At 55.1% G+C, this 19,873-nt stretch overlaps 1 protein-coding gene across 4 annotated transcripts; it reads left to right on the plus strand.

The window, feature by feature from the left end:
• The first annotated feature begins 6,375 nt into the window (after window positions 1-6,375).
• TFAP4 (transcription factor AP-4) lies at window positions 6,376-18,550 on the plus strand. 4 transcript variants are annotated; one of them, XM_081554904.1, is made up of 10 exons: window positions 7,488-7,571; window positions 9,787-10,087; window positions 10,951-11,093; window positions 11,591-11,682; window positions 14,327-14,492; window positions 14,607-14,705; window positions 15,102-15,272; window positions 15,728-15,868; window positions 16,504-16,659; window positions 17,484-18,550. In XM_081554904.1, the coding sequence occupies exons 4-10, from the start codon at window positions 11,630-11,632 to the stop codon at window positions 17,667-17,669; spliced, it is 972 nt and encodes a 323-aa protein (XP_081411030.1). In that variant the 5' UTR covers window positions 7,488-7,571; window positions 9,787-10,087; window positions 10,951-11,093; window positions 11,591-11,629; the 3' UTR covers window positions 17,670-18,550. The 4 variants fall into 4 exon arrangements, with proteins under 4 accessions (XP_081411031.1, XP_081411029.1, XP_081411030.1 ...); XM_081554905.1 differs by lacking the exons at window positions 7,488-7,571; window positions 9,787-10,087; window positions 10,951-11,093 and adding an exon at window positions 6,376-6,720; XM_081554903.1 differs by lacking the exons at window positions 7,488-7,571; window positions 9,787-10,087; window positions 10,951-11,093; window positions 11,591-11,682 and adding an exon at window positions 6,376-6,720.
• Window positions 18,551-19,873: the final 1,323 nt, after the last annotated feature.

Genomic DNA, 19,873 nt, shown 5'->3' on the forward strand with positions numbered 1-19,873 from the left:
CCATCCAACCATCTCATCCTCTGTCGTCCCCTTCGCCTCCCGCCTTCAATCTTTCCCAGCATCAGGGTCTTTTCAAATGAGTCAGTTCTTCCTATCAGGTGGCCAAAGTTTTGGAGTTTCAGCTTCAACATCAGTCCTTCCAATGAATATTCAGGACTGATTTCCTTTAGGATGGACTGGTTGGATCTCCTTGCTGTCCAAGGGACTCTCAAGAGTCTTCTCCAACACCACAGTTCAAAAGCATCAATTCTTTGGCACTCAGCTTTCTTTATAGTCCAACTCTCACATCCATACATGACTACTGGAAAAACCATAGCCTTGACTATACAGACCTTTGTTGGCAAAGTAATGTCTCTGCCTCATTCCCTGGCAACCACTAATCTACTTTCTACCTCTGTGGATTTGCCTATTCCGGACACTTCATAGAAATGGAATCATACAATATGTGGCCTTTTATGTCTGGCTTCTCTCACTGATATCACGTTGTCAAGGTTCATCCACGTGCCATATATCAGTACTTCATCCCTTTACATGCTGAGCAATTCTTCATTGGGTGAATAGACCATGGCTTCAGTATCCAGTCATCAATAGAGCCTGTTGCTCATCACTCTTCCCACCTGGAATCTGGGGGTGGGGCTGGGGGAAAGGCAGCAAAGGGGGATGGGGGGAAGTGGGCTGATTGGGCTTGGGTTTGACAACATAGAGGAAGGAGGGTGGGGTTCTGAGGTGTCCCAGGCCACACTGTGGACCCTGGTTCTTTCCCCTAGGCTGAGTCAGTCCGTTCCCCTCATCTGTTCTCCAAATCATTGTCTGCCCCGGGGTCTCCAGCCCCAGAGCCCTGCTGCAGGTGGGCCTGCTGTCTGTCAGCTCTGTAATCTGCATTTCTGATCCTCTGGATTTCTAATACCCATTGTCCACTGGCAGTTATTTGATGACAGTCTTCACAGAGAGTTCCCTTTTAAAGGGCAAACTGTCTGCAGGCCAGTTTTCACACCAGATCCTACCTGTGAGTGTCTTCACTATAAAGCAGGTGAGCACCATGTTCAACAGAAAAGAACCTTGCAACACGCTTGCTTCCTTTCACTGTGACAAGTTATTTTTTGGCTGTGCCACGAAGCATATGGATTCTTAGTTCCCCAACCAGGGATTGAGCCCGTACCCCCTGCATTGAAAGTGCAGAGTTTTAACCACTGAACTGCCAGGGAAGTCTCATCACTGTGACAAGTTTGAGCAGGGAAAGGGGAAAGCTGGGCCCCTCCTCTGTCCCTCCCCTGCACATCACCAAACCCTGTCATTCTCCCTGGGCCAGCTAAGGTACTTCTGGCCACTGTCACCCATGGCAACCCAGTGATACCAGGAAATACCGCTTATTAATGCTATGACAAGCCAGGTGTGCCGGTGACTTCTTGTGACAGCCAGCCTGCAAGCTAGGTACTATATGGCCTCTGTTTCACAGATCAGGAAGCTGATTCAGGTTAAGGAACTTGACTGCGGTCACCCTGATAACACCAGGAGCTGGGGTTGGGGCAGAACCTCCTGAATTCTGAATCACACTGCATGGCCTCGAGTCCTTTCTGGAAACTCTGTGGTCCAAAGAGTGGGGAGTGTTTGTAGACAAAGATGAGGTCTGAAGACTGGCCCCGGGATATCTCAGATGCCAAGCAGAAAAGAACTCAAGAAGGTAATTTAGGGACTTCCCTGGTGGTTCAATGGTAAGGATTCCTTGCTTCCATTGCAGGGGGCCCAGGTTTGATCCCTGAACAGGGCAACTGAAAAAAAAAAAAAGTCAGATACAGTGAAGATAGGAAACAGAGCTCCTCGGAGTCACCAGTGAGAGCAGTTTTCATGGAGTCCTGGCTCCAGATGGAGTGAGCAGGATGGGAAAGTGAGCATAGGCAGTCACTTCAGGGAGTTTTGCAGTCAAGAGTGGTAGCTGGAAGGGGATGTATGATTGATTTTTTTTTCTTTTTGGCCAAGCTGCGGGGCTGATGGGATCTTAGTTCCCTGATCAGGTATTGAACCCAGCCCCATGGCAGTGAAAGCATGGAGTCTTAACCACTGGACCGCCAGGGGCTCCCCTGTTTTTATTTTTGTTTTCAAATGGGAATAAAGATGGCTTGTTCTCCACGTGGGAATGAGCCAGTAGGGGGCAGGAGGGAAGGATGCAGGAGGGGGGACAGTTGCTGGAGAGACATCTTTGAAGAATACACGTGGAGGGGTTCTCCAGGCACCGACAGAACATGGACCCACATCTAGGTGCTGGCCGGATGGCAGATTTCATGTACCAGGGGAAAGGCAGAGGCGGTGATAGAAGCCTTGGGAAGGGAGGGAGGAGGGACCAGGGCCATACGAGGGGATGGCCAGCCACGCAAAGGAGCCACTTGAGGATCTTGGTGCAGCATTTAAAAGTAAGATGGTGGGATTTCCTTTCCCCATCACTGTTCAGATCCAGGGGTGGGGGCAGGGGCAGGATAGGTGGAGGGCTGGACTCAGAAGCCAGCATGCATGCGAGATGATTAGATTGCTGGGTTGTGAAACCTAAACTGGAGAAGGAGCAAAGGAGAAGACAAGGGGCTTGCAGCAACCTCCTCTCCCTTCATCTATGGAGTCAGGCAAACTATAGCCCATGAGTCAAATCCAGACCATTGACCTTTTTTTTTTTTTTTTTTAACTTTTTAAAAAACTGTGGTAAAATACGCATAACATAAAATTTACCATTTTTTAATTTTTGTGTGTTCACCTGAATGGTAACTTTGCCATTTTAAAATGCACGATTCAGTCCCATTAATTACATTTATGATGTTGCGCAAACACCACCACTATTTCCAAAAGTTTCCACCACCCGAAACAGAAACTCCATACCCATTATTAAGCAATAACTCCCCATCTCCCCTCCCCCCCGCCCTTGGTAACCTCTAGTCTACTTTCTCTCTCAATGCATTTGCCTATTGTAGATCATTCATAGAAGTGGAGTCATAGGACGTGTGACTTTTTGTAACTGACTTTCACTTAGCATTGTGTTTTCAAGGTTCAGCCAGGCTGTAGCATATATCAGAACTTCATTCCTTTTTAAGGCTGAATGATATGCAGTTGTTTGAATAGATCAGAGTTTGTTTATCCATTGATCCATTGATGGTTTTCACCTTTTGGCTGTTGTGAATAATGCTTCTGTGAATACTGGTATATGATCATGTGTTTGAGTCCCTGGTTTCATTTTTTGGGGGGATGTGTACCTAGGAGTGAAATTGATGGAGCATACTGTAATCTCTGCCAGGTTTTGTATGAACTGAGATTGTATGGTAGACAGAAAAATGACCTCCCCAAGATGTTCATGTCCTAATCTGTGGAACCTGTGCATAAGTTACCTGCTATGGCAAAAGGGGCTTTGAAGATACAATTAAGGATCTTAGATGGGGAAATTATTCTTGATTATCTGCTTGGGCCCAAGGTCATAAATTAGGGAGTGGTGTTGGGGGTTGGTCAGAGTCGCATAAGGAGATGTGATGACTGAAGAAGTTGGAGTGATGCACTCTGAAGACAGAAGGGGCTGGGAGCCAAGAAGGGGCGGGCAACCACTAGAAGCTGGAAAAGGTAAGGAAATGGATTCCCCTTCCTACCCTCGAGTCTTCAGAAGGAATGCAGCCCTGCTGACACCTTGGTTTTAGACAAATACAACCCATTTGGATGTCTGACCTCCAGAAAGTATACACATATATATTTTTTAATTGGCTGCACCATGCAGCTTGCGGGATCTCCATTCCCCCGACCAGGAACCCGGGATTGAACTTAGGCCATGGCCGTGAAAGTGCAGATTCCTAACCACTGCACCAGCAGGGAATTTCCTTGTGCTGTTTTAAGTCACTAAGTTTGTGGTCATTTGTTATAGTAGCAATAGGAAGCTAATACAAATATTAAATTTTTTTTGTTGTTGAAGTGTAGTTGATTTACAATGTTGTGTTAATTTTTGCTGTACAGTGATTTTTTAATATATATGTATTTATATTCTTTTCCATTATGGTTTATCACAGGATATTGAATACTGTGCTATACACTAAAACCTTGTTGTTTATCCATCCTATATATAATAGTGTTCATCTGTTAATCCCGAACTCCCACTCCATTCCTCCTCCCTCTTTGGCAACCGTGAGTCGGTTCTCTGTGTCTGTGAGTGTGTTTCTGTTTCTTAGATATGGTCATTTGTGTCATATTTTAGATTCCATGTGCAAATACCTTTTACATTCCCTTTAAAGAAAGTTTGCTGATGCCTAATTTAGAGTAAGAAGGGGAGGGGGAAGGTCCAAGGATCAAAGTGATTTTGTGGAACACCCTCTGAGAACTCTAGAGGGCACAGTGGCCCGAATTTAGGAGTCAGGGAAGGGAGTAAGAAAGGGTCAGACTAAGGGGGTCTACAGAGCCTCCTGGGAATGAAAAATAGCCTGGAGGAACTTCTTTGGTGGTCCAGTGGTAAAGAATACGCCTTTCAATGCAAGGGACACAGGTTTGACCCTTGGTCAGGCAACTAAGCGGAGGTACCACAACTAGAGAAGCCCACTGACTGCGACAAAGACCCAACACAACCAGAAAGAGAAAAAACAGCCCGGAGTTTGGGGGCTTCCCATGCTACTGTCAGGAAGCAGGTGATGGGAAAGAGTCGGGGTAGGTGGTGGGGGCAGTGGTATTTCAGGTGTTGGGGCAGCTGAGCCAGGGGTGTGGGTTTGTGCATCGGAGACAAGAGAGGGTCCTAGAAGAGAAGGTGCCTTTGGCAGAAATGGGGAGGCCAGTCAGAGTGACAGTGTGCCCAGGGAACCAGGCTCCGGCTGGGTCAAGGGATTTCTGAAGAAGACAGAGCAAGGGGTGGACGTACTTCCCCCAGCTCTCCTTCATTTATTTACCAGGCACTGTGGCCGCTGCTCAGTGTACGCAGTTAAGTGGCCCTGTATTCTCTATTGTCCCCCTATGTCATCCTTCCTGCTCCCGCAGTGAAGCCTCCCAGGGACCCCCAATGTTACCCAACAGTTGACTTGAAGGATTGCAAAACATTTAGGCAAAACTGCCAGGCCTCTACAAGAGGCTCTGAATATCTAAAAACAATAACATTTCCTAATAATAACAGTAATCCTTGTTATTAAGAGGGTTTCAATCGGGAGGCGCGATCTGGGCGGGAACCTGGAAGGCGGATGGGATTGGGAAAGGCAGTGGGCAGGAGAAAGGACATTCCAAGGCAGGCGCGGTCTTCCTGAGCCAGGGGCCAACCTCCAGGAGCCCGGGGAGGGGACGCGGGAAGGAGGGTACGGAAGCTCGCCGGCAAGGAGTCCTTCCCTCCTCCGCCCCAGGCCTTCACCCTTGGTAGAGAGCGCACCCTGCCGGGGGAGCAAGTCTCGCCCTGGCTTCGCCACGAATGGGCAGCTGCAGCCTTCCGCCTGCCCAGGCCAAGCTTCGGCGGGCCTCTCGCTGTCCAGTCTCCCAGCGGAGGGCTAAAGAGAAGCGGGGACAGGAGGCGACCCGCAGCACCCACCGGACCTCCGGGCCGCGCCGGCAGCCGGCCTCCGGGGCTGCTGCTGTCCTGGCCCGCCTCCACCCTTCCCTCCCCGCCCGGGCCCCTGCTGCCTAAGGCAGCCTCAGGATCTGAGGCTCCCGGCGCGCCCCCCACCCCTTTGCCCTCTCCTCCCCGGCTCCGGGATTCCCAGGTTCCGGAGCCCAGGCCGAGCGGCCAGCGGCGGGCAGCTGGGCAGGGAGGGAGTGAGGGAGGGGGCCGCTCGGCCTCTGAAGTCGCCCCCAAGTTACATGTGGGAAGCGGTGGCTGTGACGCAAGTTTCCAGTGGGCCCTGGGCTTGGAGGGAGCGAGCCAGAGCGGCTCCTCTCGGAGCAGTTGCAACCGTAAAAAAGAAAAAAAAAAAGCCCCGAGCAGCACCCCAGGCCGCCTTCGCCTTCGCCGGGCCCAGCAGCGCGCTCCCGCCCCCCGAGGGTCTTCGAGGGCGCAGACCCTGTACCGGGCAGTCCCCGTCGGACCCCGGGCGCACAGGCTGGGCTCCCTCGCTGTGGCTGGCCGTTTCTTTTTTTTTTTTTGCTACGCTTGCCAACCTGTCAGCTGATGGACCTCATCACCCATAGTGGCGCATGTAGCTCGGCCGCAGCTCGTTCCATTCACGCCGCGTCCCCCAAGGCCGCCCGCGGCCCCCGCACCCGGAGCTGGGGGGGGGATGGCCCGCAGACCGGGGCCACCACCCGCCCCCGGGGGCCCGCGCCCCTCTCGCCCCGGCCTCGCGCCGCCCGGGGGGCGCTGCAAATAGTCCTTTGTTTACATGCAATTCCTTACTCCGCGGAAGGAGGCCGGGGGAGTGCTGAGTTTTCACCAGCTGTTTCCCGCCTTGAAACAGACATCTGATCAGCTGCAAACACACACACACACACACACACACACACACATACACACGCCCGGGGAGGCAGGCCGGAGAGACCTCCCTCCCGCCCCTCCCGCCCGCCTCCCTCCCCTCGCCGCCGCCGCAGCCAGCATCTGGGACCGGCCGATTCTGCACCTCCGTCCGGCGCTGCCCTTTGATTCGGATTTCCATCTTGCATTCTCCGGCGGACCGCGGGACCTGGCTCGTGCAGAGGAGGGGGGCCGATCGCTATGGAGTATTTCATGGTGCCCACTCAGAAGGTGCCCTCTTTGCAACATTTCAGGAAAACAGAGAAAGAAGTGATAGGAGGGCTCTGTAGGTGTGTACTCCTCCTCCCCCTCACCCCCTTCCCACGATTGCAGCCCCCGGCCAGTCCGCCCGGGCGGGCGCGCGTGTGCGCACGCATGGCCCGCGCCGCGGACCCTCTCGCCTTTCTTATCCGGAGAGGCGGCTGCAGCCCCGCGCGCCAGGCTTGGGCCGCCTGGGGACCTTCCTTCCTCGGAACGTGGGGCCCCGAGCGGCCCCGGTCACTTTTGTCCGCTGCAGGCGGGCGAGTAGCGACGTTTGTAAATTGCAAACAGACCCACGTGGTTCTGCAGCAGTCCCGGCCATGCTTGGTGCTGGTGGCTTCCCCCCCGCGCTTCCTCCTCCCCCCTCCCGCGGCGGCTTCCTTCCTCTCCCTCCTTCATCGCTCTCTCTGGACTCCCCCCCTCCAAGGGGGACTGAGGGGCCCGTGTCGCGCGTGGGGTCGCGGCGCCAGGGGCTACAATGCAGCCACGCCGCGGCTCCAGGCGCGGGGAGTGGGGGGCGGGGAGCCAGGTGGTTGTGAGTGTTTGCTGGGACCGGGGCTGCAGCGAGGTCGGGGGGCGTGCTGGAGAGGGGGTGCGGGAGTGGGCGGGACACGGGGGCCAGCGCTGCTCCCTGGGAGCGCCGCGGACCCGAGCACGTTGGCGGCCGCTTGCTAGCTCGCCGCCCGCGCCCGGGCGCTGTTTACTAGCGAGGCCTGGACGTGACTCTGCAGCCCTCTTGGAGTAGGCGGACCTCCGTGCGCCGCCTCGCGGGAGCTGTAGTTCTCCGCGCCGCGTCGGTGCGGCATTGTGGGAGTTGTAGGCGCGCCCAGGCCATGCTTTACCCGCACAAAGCTCGGCCCCTGCGGGCGGGATGGACGAGGCAGGCCGAGTGGGGGCCTTTTTGGGGAGTGGGCACCGTAGGCCGCCCCTAGCCTCACCGGGTCTCTGCCCGCCGCACGTGGGCCTCGGCCGCAAACTTTCGCGTCTCACGCCCCTCCCCCCAGACGTAAACCGAAAGCGTCCGGTTGCCCAGCAGGCTGGGTGGGTGGGTAGGTGGTCCAAGATCCGTTGTCCTCCCCAGGAGCTACTTACTAAATTCGGCCCGGGTTGCTCCGGGATCTATCCTTTACCGAAGAGTAATGGGTTAGGGGAATCGCCCTGGACACTTGTTAAAATGCACACGCCCGCAATTCCGATCGCTAGAAGGGCCTGTGTATCTGCATACTGAACACTGTCTGCAGGACGGCGATACCGCGTGGGTTGTTCTCTGCAGGTCCAAGTTTGGGACCTGTGGCTCCTTTCCTGCCGTGCCGCTTTCGGAGAGAAATGGCTCCCCAGGGCTGGGGCCACGTGCTCTGCCGCCCCGGGCAGGCAAGGCGGGGATTGAGGGAGGAGGAGTCGCAGGCGGTGTGGCCCAGGCTGGTGGACACCACGGGCTGCAGAAACCAAGCTAGGGGAAGGTTGCTGCACACGTATACATCGCCCCCGCCCCCCCCCCGCCCAGGGCTCCTGTCTTTACTACTCTCAAGTTCAAGGTGGTGGGCAGTCAGCAGTACCATCCTGAGTGTTGGCCCTTCCCCAAGGTCCGTCCACCTGGAGGGCTTAGCTGTAATAAGTGAAAAGAAAAAGAAAACAATTCTGGAGCTTGTAATACGTTCTAGGGTCTCATTTTGCGAGACTTCTCTCACCAAATTGTTAACAGTCTTCCTTTGCTAGTTAAGTGGCTTTATGATTTCTGTGTGGGTGGAGGACACAGGTTTGGGAAGGAACAGGTAGGGCAAGTGGTGGGGCTGGGACTTGAACTCTGATCCCTGCTGTTACCCTGAACTGCTGGTTGCTCTGGGAAGAGAAGGGCTGGGCAGTGAGGAGGTGGGTTGAGCTGCCCCAGATGCTGGAGCAGACATCCTGGGCCTGACCTCAGGCAAGCGTGGCAACATAGGACCCTCTGGCCACAAAGCCTGAGCCTTGGCTGAGTCCTCTCTGGGCCCCCTAGGACTTCAGTTTGACCTGTTTCTGTTCCAAGTTTCTGTTCCAATCCAGCAGTTCCTTAGGGACCAAGTGCCCCAGGGTTGGGCACTAGGACTACTCTGCTTGCCCAGCTGTGAGACAGTTGTCAGCCCATATGCTGGGTGTGGAGTTGGGGCCTCTGGGTTTGTTCATTTCAGACGGAGCTGCCGGGTGAGGTAGGATTGAATGTGGGTTGGGCAGGACTTTGCCGGATATAGTGGCTTCTCAGGCTGGTGGACTTTGCTCCATCCCTCGTTGACTAGCAGGGCTCCCTGCTTCTCTTCTCCGTCTCCCAGACCTACCAGAGGGAACTGTACTGGACAGTGGGTGGGGGTGGGGGTGGGAAGGAATGGGTGTACCTGACAGCAGCACCCGCACACGCTGTGTGGTTTTGGACCCGTTGCCTAACTGCTCTCAGCATCTGTAAAATGAAGCACCTGTGAAGCTTGGCTATGTGTGTGGAAAGTGCTTGGTATCTGTTAAGTGGCACTCGGATTCTTAGAAGCAGGAGCATGGTGGTCTTAAAGAGTTTAGCTGCCTGCTGCCAGGGAGAAAGAGACCAGCTCCCCTCAGAGGGAGCTACAGAACAATGAGGGGCTTTGGAGTGTGTGTTGGGTCCCTGGTCTGGTATTTACAAGACACTTACTTTGTGCTGGGGCTTCCCAGGTGGTGCTAGTGGTAAAGACTCCCATCTACCAGTGCAGGAGACATAAGAGACACAGGTTCAATTCCTGCGTGGGGAAGATCCCCTGGAGGAGGGCATGGCAACCCACTCTAGTATTCTTGACTGGAGAATCCCATGGACAGAGGAACCTGGTGGACTACAGTCCATGGGGTCGCAAAAAGTTGGACACGGCTGAGCAACTAAGCATACACACACCATGTGCTGGGATTGAAGACACTGCAATGAACTAGAACTGCCCCTCTCCTAAGAGATGGAAGTCTCAAGGTGCTACAGAGTCTTGTCAGTTTCCTTAGGTGCATGAATTCTGGAATCTGGGGTACAGACTCTGGGAAAGCAAAGCATCTTGTTACCCTCGATCTCTCTCTCTTATTTATTTACTTCTCTGTTTACTTGTCTGTGCTAGGTCTTAATTGTGGCATGTGAGATCTTCGATCTTCATTGCAGCATGAGGGATCTTTAGTTGTGGCATGAGAACACTGAGTTGCAGCATGGGGAATCTGGTTCTCTGACCAGGGATCAAACCCAGGCCTGCCTGCACTGGGAGCTCGGAGTCTTAGCCACTGGACCACCAGAGCAGTCCTCCTCCTCCACCTCTTTTAAACTTCACTATGACCCTGTGAAGTGAGGCAGTATGTCCCCATATTTTGAATGGGGAAACTGAGGCTTCAAGAGACAAAGTGCCTAAGCTTGGGATTCCACAGCTAGTAAGTGGCAGGACTGGAGTTTCCACTAGAACCCAATGCAGGCCTCCCTCTGAGAGGCTGGAGAAACTGGGGGGAGGGGGTGTTTCTGATGGGGATAGTCCGGACATGGTTTGTTCTGGGACCATAGGCAGGATGTATGGATAGAAGCAATGGGCATGGGCCAGGGCCTCAGGCTGCTTCAGTAGCTGCTGCAGGAGAAGGATGGGAGCCTTGGGCATCCTTGGTGAGAGGGTCATCTTCCTCCTGTCCTCCTTTTTGGGGTATAGGAGAAACCCTAAGTGGGCTTTCCCACCTCTGACTGTGTAGACGTTGAGTGGTAGGTTTGTGAATGACTTTGGGGCAGTGTGAAATGAGAGCTCTCAATGGCTAATTTGAGGCTGGAGCTGGGTGGGTATGGGGGAGCGGGTGTGGGGAATGGGGGATACCCATTTGCACTTGGGCTGGGCAGGAGGGACATGTATAGGTTAGGATCTAAACTTGAAGAGCCTGCTTCCTGCCCTCAAGGGATGCCAGGGTTATTCTGGTTGGGATACCAGGGTTATTCTGTGGGGAGGGAGGGAGGGAGCGGTTGTCGTGGGGGTACCCCGAGAGTGGGAGCGGCAGCTCTGGTCTTGGCACCGGAGGCTCTGCCACTGGCTGCCCAGCCCCAGGAGACTGGCTGCTGAGGGCTGTCAGAGAGGGAGAGGAGAGAGAGACAGTGTCTGTGGACCAGGCCTCACCGCTCACCTGGGGGTTCTGAAGTTGATGTGAAAGAGTGGGAGGACCTTACAATTACTGTAAATCGTCTGTACTTCTGCAAAACTCAGAAAGAAATGTAAGAAACTTCCAAGCGTTTGCAGAAAAACCCACTTTATCTATTACAGTAGCAGCTGGAAATGCTAATTCGCCATCCTTTATAAGAACCCCTGGCAGGCCAGCAGTCAGAACCCCGGGTTAGTCGTGATTCCACTCATCAGAATTTTGGGTTAGTCTGCATTTCATTAAAGAAACTTCCAGGGCTATTTAGGTGAGTTGGTTTTGGTGGCAGCCCAAATTCCTATGAGGAACTGTGGCTTTGGGGTGCAGTCTGTTTTCTGAGCTTAAGTCTTCACGAGCTTAACCAGCAGCTGGTTCCTGAACCAGGAGGCTGGGCTGAGGGACTTGGTGCTGAAGGGGACAGCATGGGCCATTCAGAAGAGCCAGGCCCCCTTCCTTCTGGGGACGTCTGGGCTGGGGCTTTCAGGCCTGGGGTCCTGTGGTCTCCTTTGGTGTCTCCCCACCTCGTGGGCATCCTGGGGAGGAGGGGCCAGAGGTTGGCTCCCCAGGGCTGAGGTTTCTGGAGCAGATGAGTGGGCTGGCGGGGTGTAGGCGGGGTAGGGGGTGGGTTGTTGAGTTCTGGCTTCAGCCTGGAGAGTTGGTGAGTTTCGGCTGGGAGGCAGGGGGGCTGTAGGGCTGTATGTGAGCCCTCAGTAGAGGGTGCCACCCACAGGCAGGTGAGGAGAGCATGCATTTTGGCTCCTGCAGGTGCCTGTGGTATCCTGGTGTGGCTGCTGGACCTTGGGCATGCCAGTTCCCCTCCCAGAACCCTGGATTCCTCATTGCAGCACAGCTACTAGGTATCCATGGGGGTCAGGGAAAAATACAAAAAGTCCTGTGAATGACGGTAAGAGCTGACCCATTGACAGTGCACACCTGTGCGCAGCCCCTCTACGGGGGTGACTGTCACCTGTCTGTCAGGGCATCTGGCCTGTGGCACTGGGATTGGGGTTCAAGTCCCAGCCTCAGCACGTACCAAAGCTGTTCCCTTCCCAAGCCTCAATGTCCTCATCCCATAAGGCCACTTGACTCAGAGGAAGGTTGAGATGGTTCAGTGAGATAATTCCAGCGAAGTGAGTCTAGCACATTATGTTACGAACTCAAGACTTTTTTATTTTTTAATTTTTTTGGCCATGCCAAGTGGCTTGCAGGATCTTAGTTCCCCAACCAGGGGTGAGTTAAACCCAGGCCCCCAGCAGTGAAAGCACCAGTCCTAATTCTCAAGACTTTTAAAAAACAGTAACTCTGTGGCTAGGCTCTACAGGTGGGCCTTCTGGAAGGGCCAGCACTCAGAGTGGCCCAGGGGTGGAGGTGGGGCTCCTTTTTGACCCTTTAATGCTCTGGTCAACTCGGGGCATCACCAGGGGGGAACCCAGGGAATGGGTGAGTGGGGGCGTATCTCCCTGTATCTCTCCTGGTGGGGGAATAGAAAACTCCCAGATAGATGTCAGTCACCTGGTGCGTTGGCTTCCTGGGGATGTCTCTCCCCATCTCTTTAATCCACCTGCTGCAGAGGGTCTGGAGGGCACTGGCAGGCCTGGGAGCCCAGACTCAGTTCTGATCTCCCTTCTCCTCCCACCTGCAAAGGGCAGGCAAGCCACTGAGCATCATGTCTCTGACCTTCATTTTCTCTTTCTCCATCCCCCCCTCTGTCTGGGTGCATGCTAAGTCACTTCAGTTGTGTCCTACTCTTTGCGACCCTATGGACTATATAGTCCACCAGGCTCCTCTGTCCATGGGATTCTCCAGGCAAGAATCCTGGAGTGGGTTGCCATTTCCTCCTGTGGGGGATCTTCCCCACCCAGGGATCGAGTCCGCGTCTCTTATGTCTCCTGCATTGGCAGGTGCTTTCTTTACCACTAGTGCCACCTGGGAAGCTTCTCACTGTTGGGTCAGGGAAACTGAGAGAAGTTAGGTGCCCCTGGCCCAGAAGTGGGGGAGCCAGGTGCCTGGCTGTCTGACCCGAAAACTGTGTCCCTCCCATTCTGAGCCCTCAGTCCCATTTGTAAATGGGGGGTCGTGGGCCTCCTTTTCTAGTGCTGTGAGGGAACTGTATCTTGGTGGGGGGTTGGGGGGGTCTCCCAGGGAGACGCTGGGGCTGCTGGTGGAGGACAGAGCTGGTCTGTGGACCCCTAGCAGCAGCTGATGTGAAGCTTGCTCCCAGCTCACCCCCAGCTGACCACCCTCATGTGGGGAGAGGAGGCGGAGACCCAGGAAAGGGCAAAGGCCAGTTCAGGGGGGTCGCCCAGGGGAATGAGGAGGGACAGGTGGGGCGGGCGGGGGGCCAGGAAGACCTTGGCTGTCTCCAGCTGTGGGAGACATGCTCCCCTCCTCGGTTCCCCAGCAAACTCCTTTTTTGCTGGGGGTTGTCAGAGGGGCCCCGGCACCTGTCTCTGAGCACAGGCTGCTCCCCATCGACGGAACAAGGCTGCTCAGAACCGTCTCCCCACGTTCTCCTAGGCCCGGGGGTGTGAGCTCTCTTGGCCCGGGCCTGGACCAGGTCACCCCAGGAGGGCCCCTCAGGAAGAAGCCGGGGCTGTGGCTTTGGGTGGGGCCGGTGGCCTCTTCTGGGAGCCCGACATCTGGAAGCCATCAGGCCAGGGGTGGGGGAGTTTCAGGAGAGGGCCGGGGAGGGGAGTCTGCCTCTTCCAGGCCACACACAGGCCCACCCCTCGGGAGCAGTGGCGTTGGGCCCGCAGCCCCGCTGCTGGCTCCGTCTCCTGCCCACGCCTCTCAGCCTGCAGCCTCGTCCCCTTCTGCTGGCTGCCTCTCCTGCGAGATGCGATCACATAATATGCAGTAACATTGCCTGCTGCATGCTGGGAGCCTCGCTTCTCTGGCCCAGGGTGGGCTTGCCTTTCAGGGTGGGTGGGCTTGGGGACAAACTGTCCCTAGGTGGGGCTGGCCGGGTCCTCTTCCTGGAGTGACTGGTACCCAGCTTGTCTTGGCAGTCTTAGCACAGGGTCTGGGGCTGGGCTGGGGGCTTACGTAGGAGCATATGTGGCTGTGGAGATGGGAAGGGAGGAGGGACATCTTCCTCCCTCCTCAAGCCTGCGACCCTGAAGGAGGGGGCCCCGGGGGCACAGCGAGGAGCTCAGAGGTGTCCCAAGAGCAGGTGTCTCTGATTATCACCTGAGGCTACCCGCATCCGAATCACAGGGATTCTTAGCCATGTGGGTTTCCGGGTCTCACTCACACCGCTGGCCAGACACTGGGGTCAAGACTTGGTGTCCGCACGCTGACGTTGACACCCAGGCATCTCAGAACATGCTACTCCATCAGCCCCCTGGTCTGCTGGGGGGTGTAGGCATCAGACAGAGCCGGTATATTCTGGAGCGGCAGCTTGCCTGTTACACTCAGGCCCTCTGGAGATGAAGACAGGGGCCCACTGGGGGACCAGGCATGGAGGGCACCCAATCTGAGCCCATCCCTGTTCTCCCGTAGCCTGGCCAACATTCCACTGACCCCTGAGACTCAGCGGGACCAGGAGCGGCGGATTCGGCGGGAGATTGCCAACAGCAACGAGCGGAGGCGCATGCAGAGCATCAACGCGGGCTTCCAGTCCCTCAAGACCCTCATCCCTCACACAGATGGAGAGAAGCTCAGCAAGGTGGGCAAGTGCCAGAAGGACTTCCTGGAGGAGGAGTTGGGCTGGAGGGGGAGACTGGGGAGACTTGGGAGACGCCAACAGTTGGGGTCCCTGACTCGTCCCTCCTGCCCTCAGGCAGCCATTCTCCAGCAGACGGCAGAGTACATCTTCTCCCTGGAGCAGGAGAAGACCCGGCTCCTGCAGCAGAACACGCAGCTCAAGCGCTTTATCCAGGTAGCGCTCTGCCCTCCTCCTGGCGCCCTCTCCCTGGCGTGGACATGTCTGGGCCCAACCACTGGCTTGGGACGGTGATGTGGCTGCTGGTCCCTTCTTCCCCACTGACCTGCCTACTTCTGGCACTTGCCTTCCTGCCCGGGGTCCTGACTTAGCCATGGGTGAGTGCAGTGCAGTGGGCCGGGCTCTAGAAGCAACTGGGTGACTTTGGGAAAGCAGGTCCCTTCTGCCTCCCTTTCCGGCCTTGGCTTGGTGGATTTGCAAAGGGGGGCTCCCTTGTGCACGTGCACCTGGGTTTGACAGCTTTGGGGGGCTGCGATGGAGCTCCGCACTGCCCTGGTGGTGGTGGTGTATGCAGTGTCACCGCACACTCATCAGCCCCTGGGGGTTCCCCAGGAGCTGAGCGGCTCGTCACCCAAGCGGCGGCGGGCAGAGGACAAAGATGAGGGCATCGGCTCGCCAGACATCTGGGAGGACGAGAAGGCGGAGGATCTGCGGCGGGAGATGATTGAGCTGCGGCAGCAACTGGACAAGGAGCGCTCGGTGCGCATGATGCTGGAGGAGCAGGTGAGGCGATGCTGTCGGCTCAGAGCTCCTGCTTTGTGCCGGGGCTGGGAGTTGGGTGTCGGGTGTCCAGTTGGGTGATCAGTGGGGAGCAAACCAGACAGGTTCCTGCCCTGGGGAGATGAGTCAGAGGCACTCACACTGTAAACATGCAACCATGGTAAGGGCCACACGGAATCGGTGGGCATCAGCGAAGGGGGCGATCTGGGCTGGTTCCGCCCTACAGCTTCCTTGTGAGGGTGGGAGGAGCAGAGAGGGGAGAAGGGTGCTCCAGGCAGAGGGAACCACATGGGCAAAGGCCTGGGGCTGGAGGCAGGCAGAGAGGGAGCACAGCCTGTGGGAGGGAGAGGAGTCAGCGTGGGCCCGTGGGCCCGGCGGGCTACGGTTCAGGACTTTGGTCTCCACCCTGAAGATGTTGCGGAGGGCCCCGCCCCTGAGCCCCACTGCTCCACCCCCAGGTCCGCTCCCTGGAGGCCCACATGTACCCGGAAAAGCTCAAGGTGATCGCACAGCAGGTGCAGCTGCAGCAGCAGCAGGAACAGGTCCGGCTGCTGCACCAGGAGAAGCTAGAGCGGGAGCAGCAGCACCTGCGGACCCAGGTGAGCGGGAGGGGCCTGCAGGGGCCGCCCGAACCTGGGCCGGGGCTCTCAGACTCAAAGTCAGTGCCGCTGGGTGTCCAGCAGGGCAGACCCAGGGCCTCAATCGCAATAGTGTAGACGTTCCTGGCTCCCAGGTGTCTTGCATACATGATTACGTTGAATCCTTATAGCAGCCCTTTGACGCCTGAGCTGTTATTACTCCTGTTTTACTGATGAGGAATTGAAGGCACAGAAAGGTTCACTAACACGCCCAAGATTTCTCAGTGATGTGGGGCAGGGATTTGAATCCTGGCCATCTAGATTCAGTCTGAACTCCCGACCACCACTGTAGTTATTAGATGTGAAATGCTGGCATGGCTCCGGAGAGGGAAGGCCCGTACAGTCTCAGATGGTCCCTCTCCAGGCCAGCTTGCCTTCATTTCTTAAAATAAGGGGTGGGAGGGGTCACGATGTGGGCGGCCCGGAACTGTGAGTGAAGGAGGTTGACGGGCTGCTGGGGTGATTGGTGGAGACTCTCCAGGTGGTGGGCAGAGGGAGATGGTTTGGAGGGCTGTCCCACACCCTCTGTGATGGACGAAAAGGAAGGGGCTGCTCCTAGAACCTTTGCAGAGAGACTGAGGGCCCCTATCTCGCAGCTCCTGCCCACTCCGGCCCCCACCCACCACCCCACGGTGATAGTGCCGGCGCCAGCACCCCCTCCCTCCCACCACATCAACGTCGTCACCATGGGCCCCTCCTCGGTCATCAACTCTGTTTCAACGTCCCGGCAAAATCTGGACACCATCGTGCAGGTACCTGGGCCTGGGGAGAGGGCAGTGCTTGGGGGCTGCCCCTTGGGAACAGGCCCTTTGGGGGGAGATTAGGAAGTGGGGGAGTGGAGGGGATAGAGACAGGGATATTGAGCGTTGAGTGGGGGGAGGAGGTCTGGAAGCCAGATGGGTCTCCATCTCTGCATCCTGGGTGAGGGGCAGAGAGGGGGGGACCGGATGGCTGGGAAGACCCCATTCCTTCCCTCGTGGGGGTTTGCTGGGGGTGTCCTTTGTTCCCGGAGCCTCCTGCTTTCAGAGTTCTTGCATCTGTCTCTTGGGTTTTGGGATGGGGGTGGAGGTGGAGGAGGAAGGAACAAGATGCTCGACTCTAAAGGTCAAGCCCTGAAGTCCCTGCTATGCCCAGCCTTGTGCAGAGACCCCTTTGGGAGGCCCAACAACATTACAAAGAAAGAAACAACCTAAAGGCCCAAACGGAAAAAAAAAGTCCACTGAAGTCCCGGGAACTTGAGTTGCACCCGGCAAACTGAATAATAAAATTAATAACAGAGACCTTCCATAAAGCCAACAAGCAGCCTTTTGAAATACATAAATGAGGGAGAGAGGCTTATGACTTCAGGCAGGCCTGCACTGTCCGTCCTCCAATTGGGATTCAGCTCAGGAGAGAGCTTCTAAAGTTTGTTTTCCCCCTGACTCTGAACAGGCTGCCCCTTTCACCAGGCTTCCTTCTGGACCTTTCTGGGGGTGTGTGGGTGGTGGGGCAGCTGGTGAGGGAGACACTGCTGGAGATGCTGGCTGTCCACATGGCCCCCGCATCCTCACGGCAGCCTACCCCCGCCCAATCCCAGGCGATCCAGCACATCGAGGGCACCCAGGGCCAGGAGGAGGAGCAGCGGCGAGCCGTCATCGTGAAGCCGGTCCGCGGCTGCCCTGAGGCCCACGCCTCGGACACTGCCTCTGATTCGGAGGCCTCAGACAGCGACGCCATGGACCAGGGCCGGGAGGAGCTGGCAGGGAACGGGGGGCTTCCCTGACCAGCCCCCCAGCCCTCCTCTCCCTTCTGGGGGCTGGAGGGGGCGGGGCAGCAACTGGGAGAGAGAGGAGAGTGAATGAGTGAGAAATTTTTACAAAATTTACGGCGTCATTTGGGTCTCTTTTATGACCTCTTTTTTCAATACTGTAAATCGTCCTTTGAGTGAAGCCACCCTACCCGAGGTTTGGGGCTAGGGCGGCAGCACCCGGGCACCTGGGGCTGGGCCTCGGCCCTGGAGGCTGGGGAAGCGGACATGGAGGTGCCTGGCCTCTCTCCGCCAAAAAAGCATTTTTTCAATGAAACATGTTTTTAAGAACAGGGAAAAAAATCAAACAAGCGGACATGGAGGTGCCTGGCCTCTCTCCGCCAAAAAAGCATTTTTTCAATGAAACATGTTTTTAAAAACAGGGAAAAAAATCAAACAAAACCCCAAGGTATTTCTGCCCTCTCCGGAGCCAGCCTGATGACCGTCAGTTTTTAATTCCCCCTTCCCTCCTCTTTTTTGGTGTTCTTTCTCCTTTAAGCACTTACACGGGTTGGGGGTCTGGCTGGGTCGGGGCTCTGGGGGTCCGGGGATCTCCATTGCTTCTCGGTTGGGGTTTGCTGCTGCCCTTCTCCCCTCCCCTCCCTCACCACCTGGCCCCCCACCTCTCCCTCCAGGTTTCCCATCTTGCACCCCAAAAAAGTCTTTGTCTCTCTCTTTGTTTTGTTTGTTGTTGGTTCTTTTTTGGTTTTGGTTTTGTTTTGTTTTGTTTTTACAATTTTGAGGTCTTTGTGTTCAAGGAGAAGCTATTATATTTTGTTAAAAAAGTGGGGGGAAAAAACCAAGAGGCCACTGTGCCTTTATAAAGAAACAAAATAAAGTTTGTACTTTGTTTTTTAGATTCTGTGTCTCCTGGGTTTGTGCTGTCCTGAGGGGCTGGTGAAAGCTCCCTGGCGGTACTGTTTGGGCCCGCTGGAAAGGGACTGGGTGTGGGTGACTCCCCCAGCTTAGGTATGGTGTTATGATGAGAAATCAGGGTCCTGAGACTCCCTGGTTTACTCAGGGGATTCTGCAAAGATGGGAGATGGTGCTGGGATTGAGGTGAGCGGCTCCCAATTTCTCCTGGGTGGGAGACAGGAGAGAATGAACAACTAAGCCAATAGTTCCTGTCTGCTAACGAAAGGACAGGATGTTCAGGGCTCCCGATTGATTGCCACTTCCTGGGCTTGTGTAACATCTCTGAGCTGCAGGATCCTCATCTACAGAAGGAAAGGGAGCACTTCCTTAAGGTGCAGTGTTTAAGAGCTCAGGTCCTGGAGTCGGTCTGCTGTTGATCAGTTTCACCTCGGGCAGATCTCTTGATCTTTGAGACTCAGTTTTCTCTTCTGAAAGTTGGGAATCATAAGGGCTCAAGATTAAATTTCTTAATCCTGTATGACCAGAGATGGCTTAATAACATCTCGCTCTTGACCTGCTTTTCCTTAGGTATGTGACAGGTACGTGGGGACTAAGGTCAGAGCAGAATAGTGGATTCACACCTCCCCCACATTGAATGTTTCTAGACATGAATTTGTTGGATAGAAAGGAAGGCAGGGGCCTGTATTTTTTTTTTTTTAACTTTTAATACTTTTTTTTTTAAGTGAAATTAACAGAACTTAAAATTAAGCATTTAAAAGTGAACAGTTCAATGGCATGTTGTTGTTCAGTCACTAAGTCATGTCTGCCTCCTTGCGATCCCATGAGCTGCAGCACGCCAGGCCTCGCTTTCCTTCACTGTCTCCTGGAGTTTGCTCTAACTCATGTCCATTGAGTCAGTGAGGCAATCCAACCATCCCATCCTCTGTTACCCTCTTCTCCTCCTGCCCTCAATCTTTCCCAGCATTAGGGTCTTTTCAATGAGTCAGCATTTACTACATTACTATTCTGTGCACCCATCACCTCTATCTAGTTTCAAGACATTTCTCCTTTTAAAATGATCCATTAATCAATCTCTCCCCATTCCTCTCTTCTCTGATCCCCTGACAACCACCAGTCTACTTTATTTTTTAGTATTTAAAGAAATTAAAGTGTAATTTATCTTAGGTAAACATTCACTTTTTAGATGTTGGTTGTGGAAGTTTTGACAAACGTATACAGTTGTGTTACCATCACCGTAATTAAAATAGAAATTCGTTTCTTCATCCCCGTGTTCCCCTCTGTCCTTTTGTGATCCACCCAGTTCC

This window comes from Giraffa tippelskirchi, chromosome 13 (assembly GCF_054371585.1).
Source record: "Giraffa tippelskirchi isolate mGirTip1 chromosome 13, T2T-mGirTip1v1.2.pri, whole genome shotgun sequence".
Taxonomy (NCBI): Eukaryota; Metazoa; Chordata; class Mammalia; order Artiodactyla; family Giraffidae; genus Giraffa; species Giraffa tippelskirchi.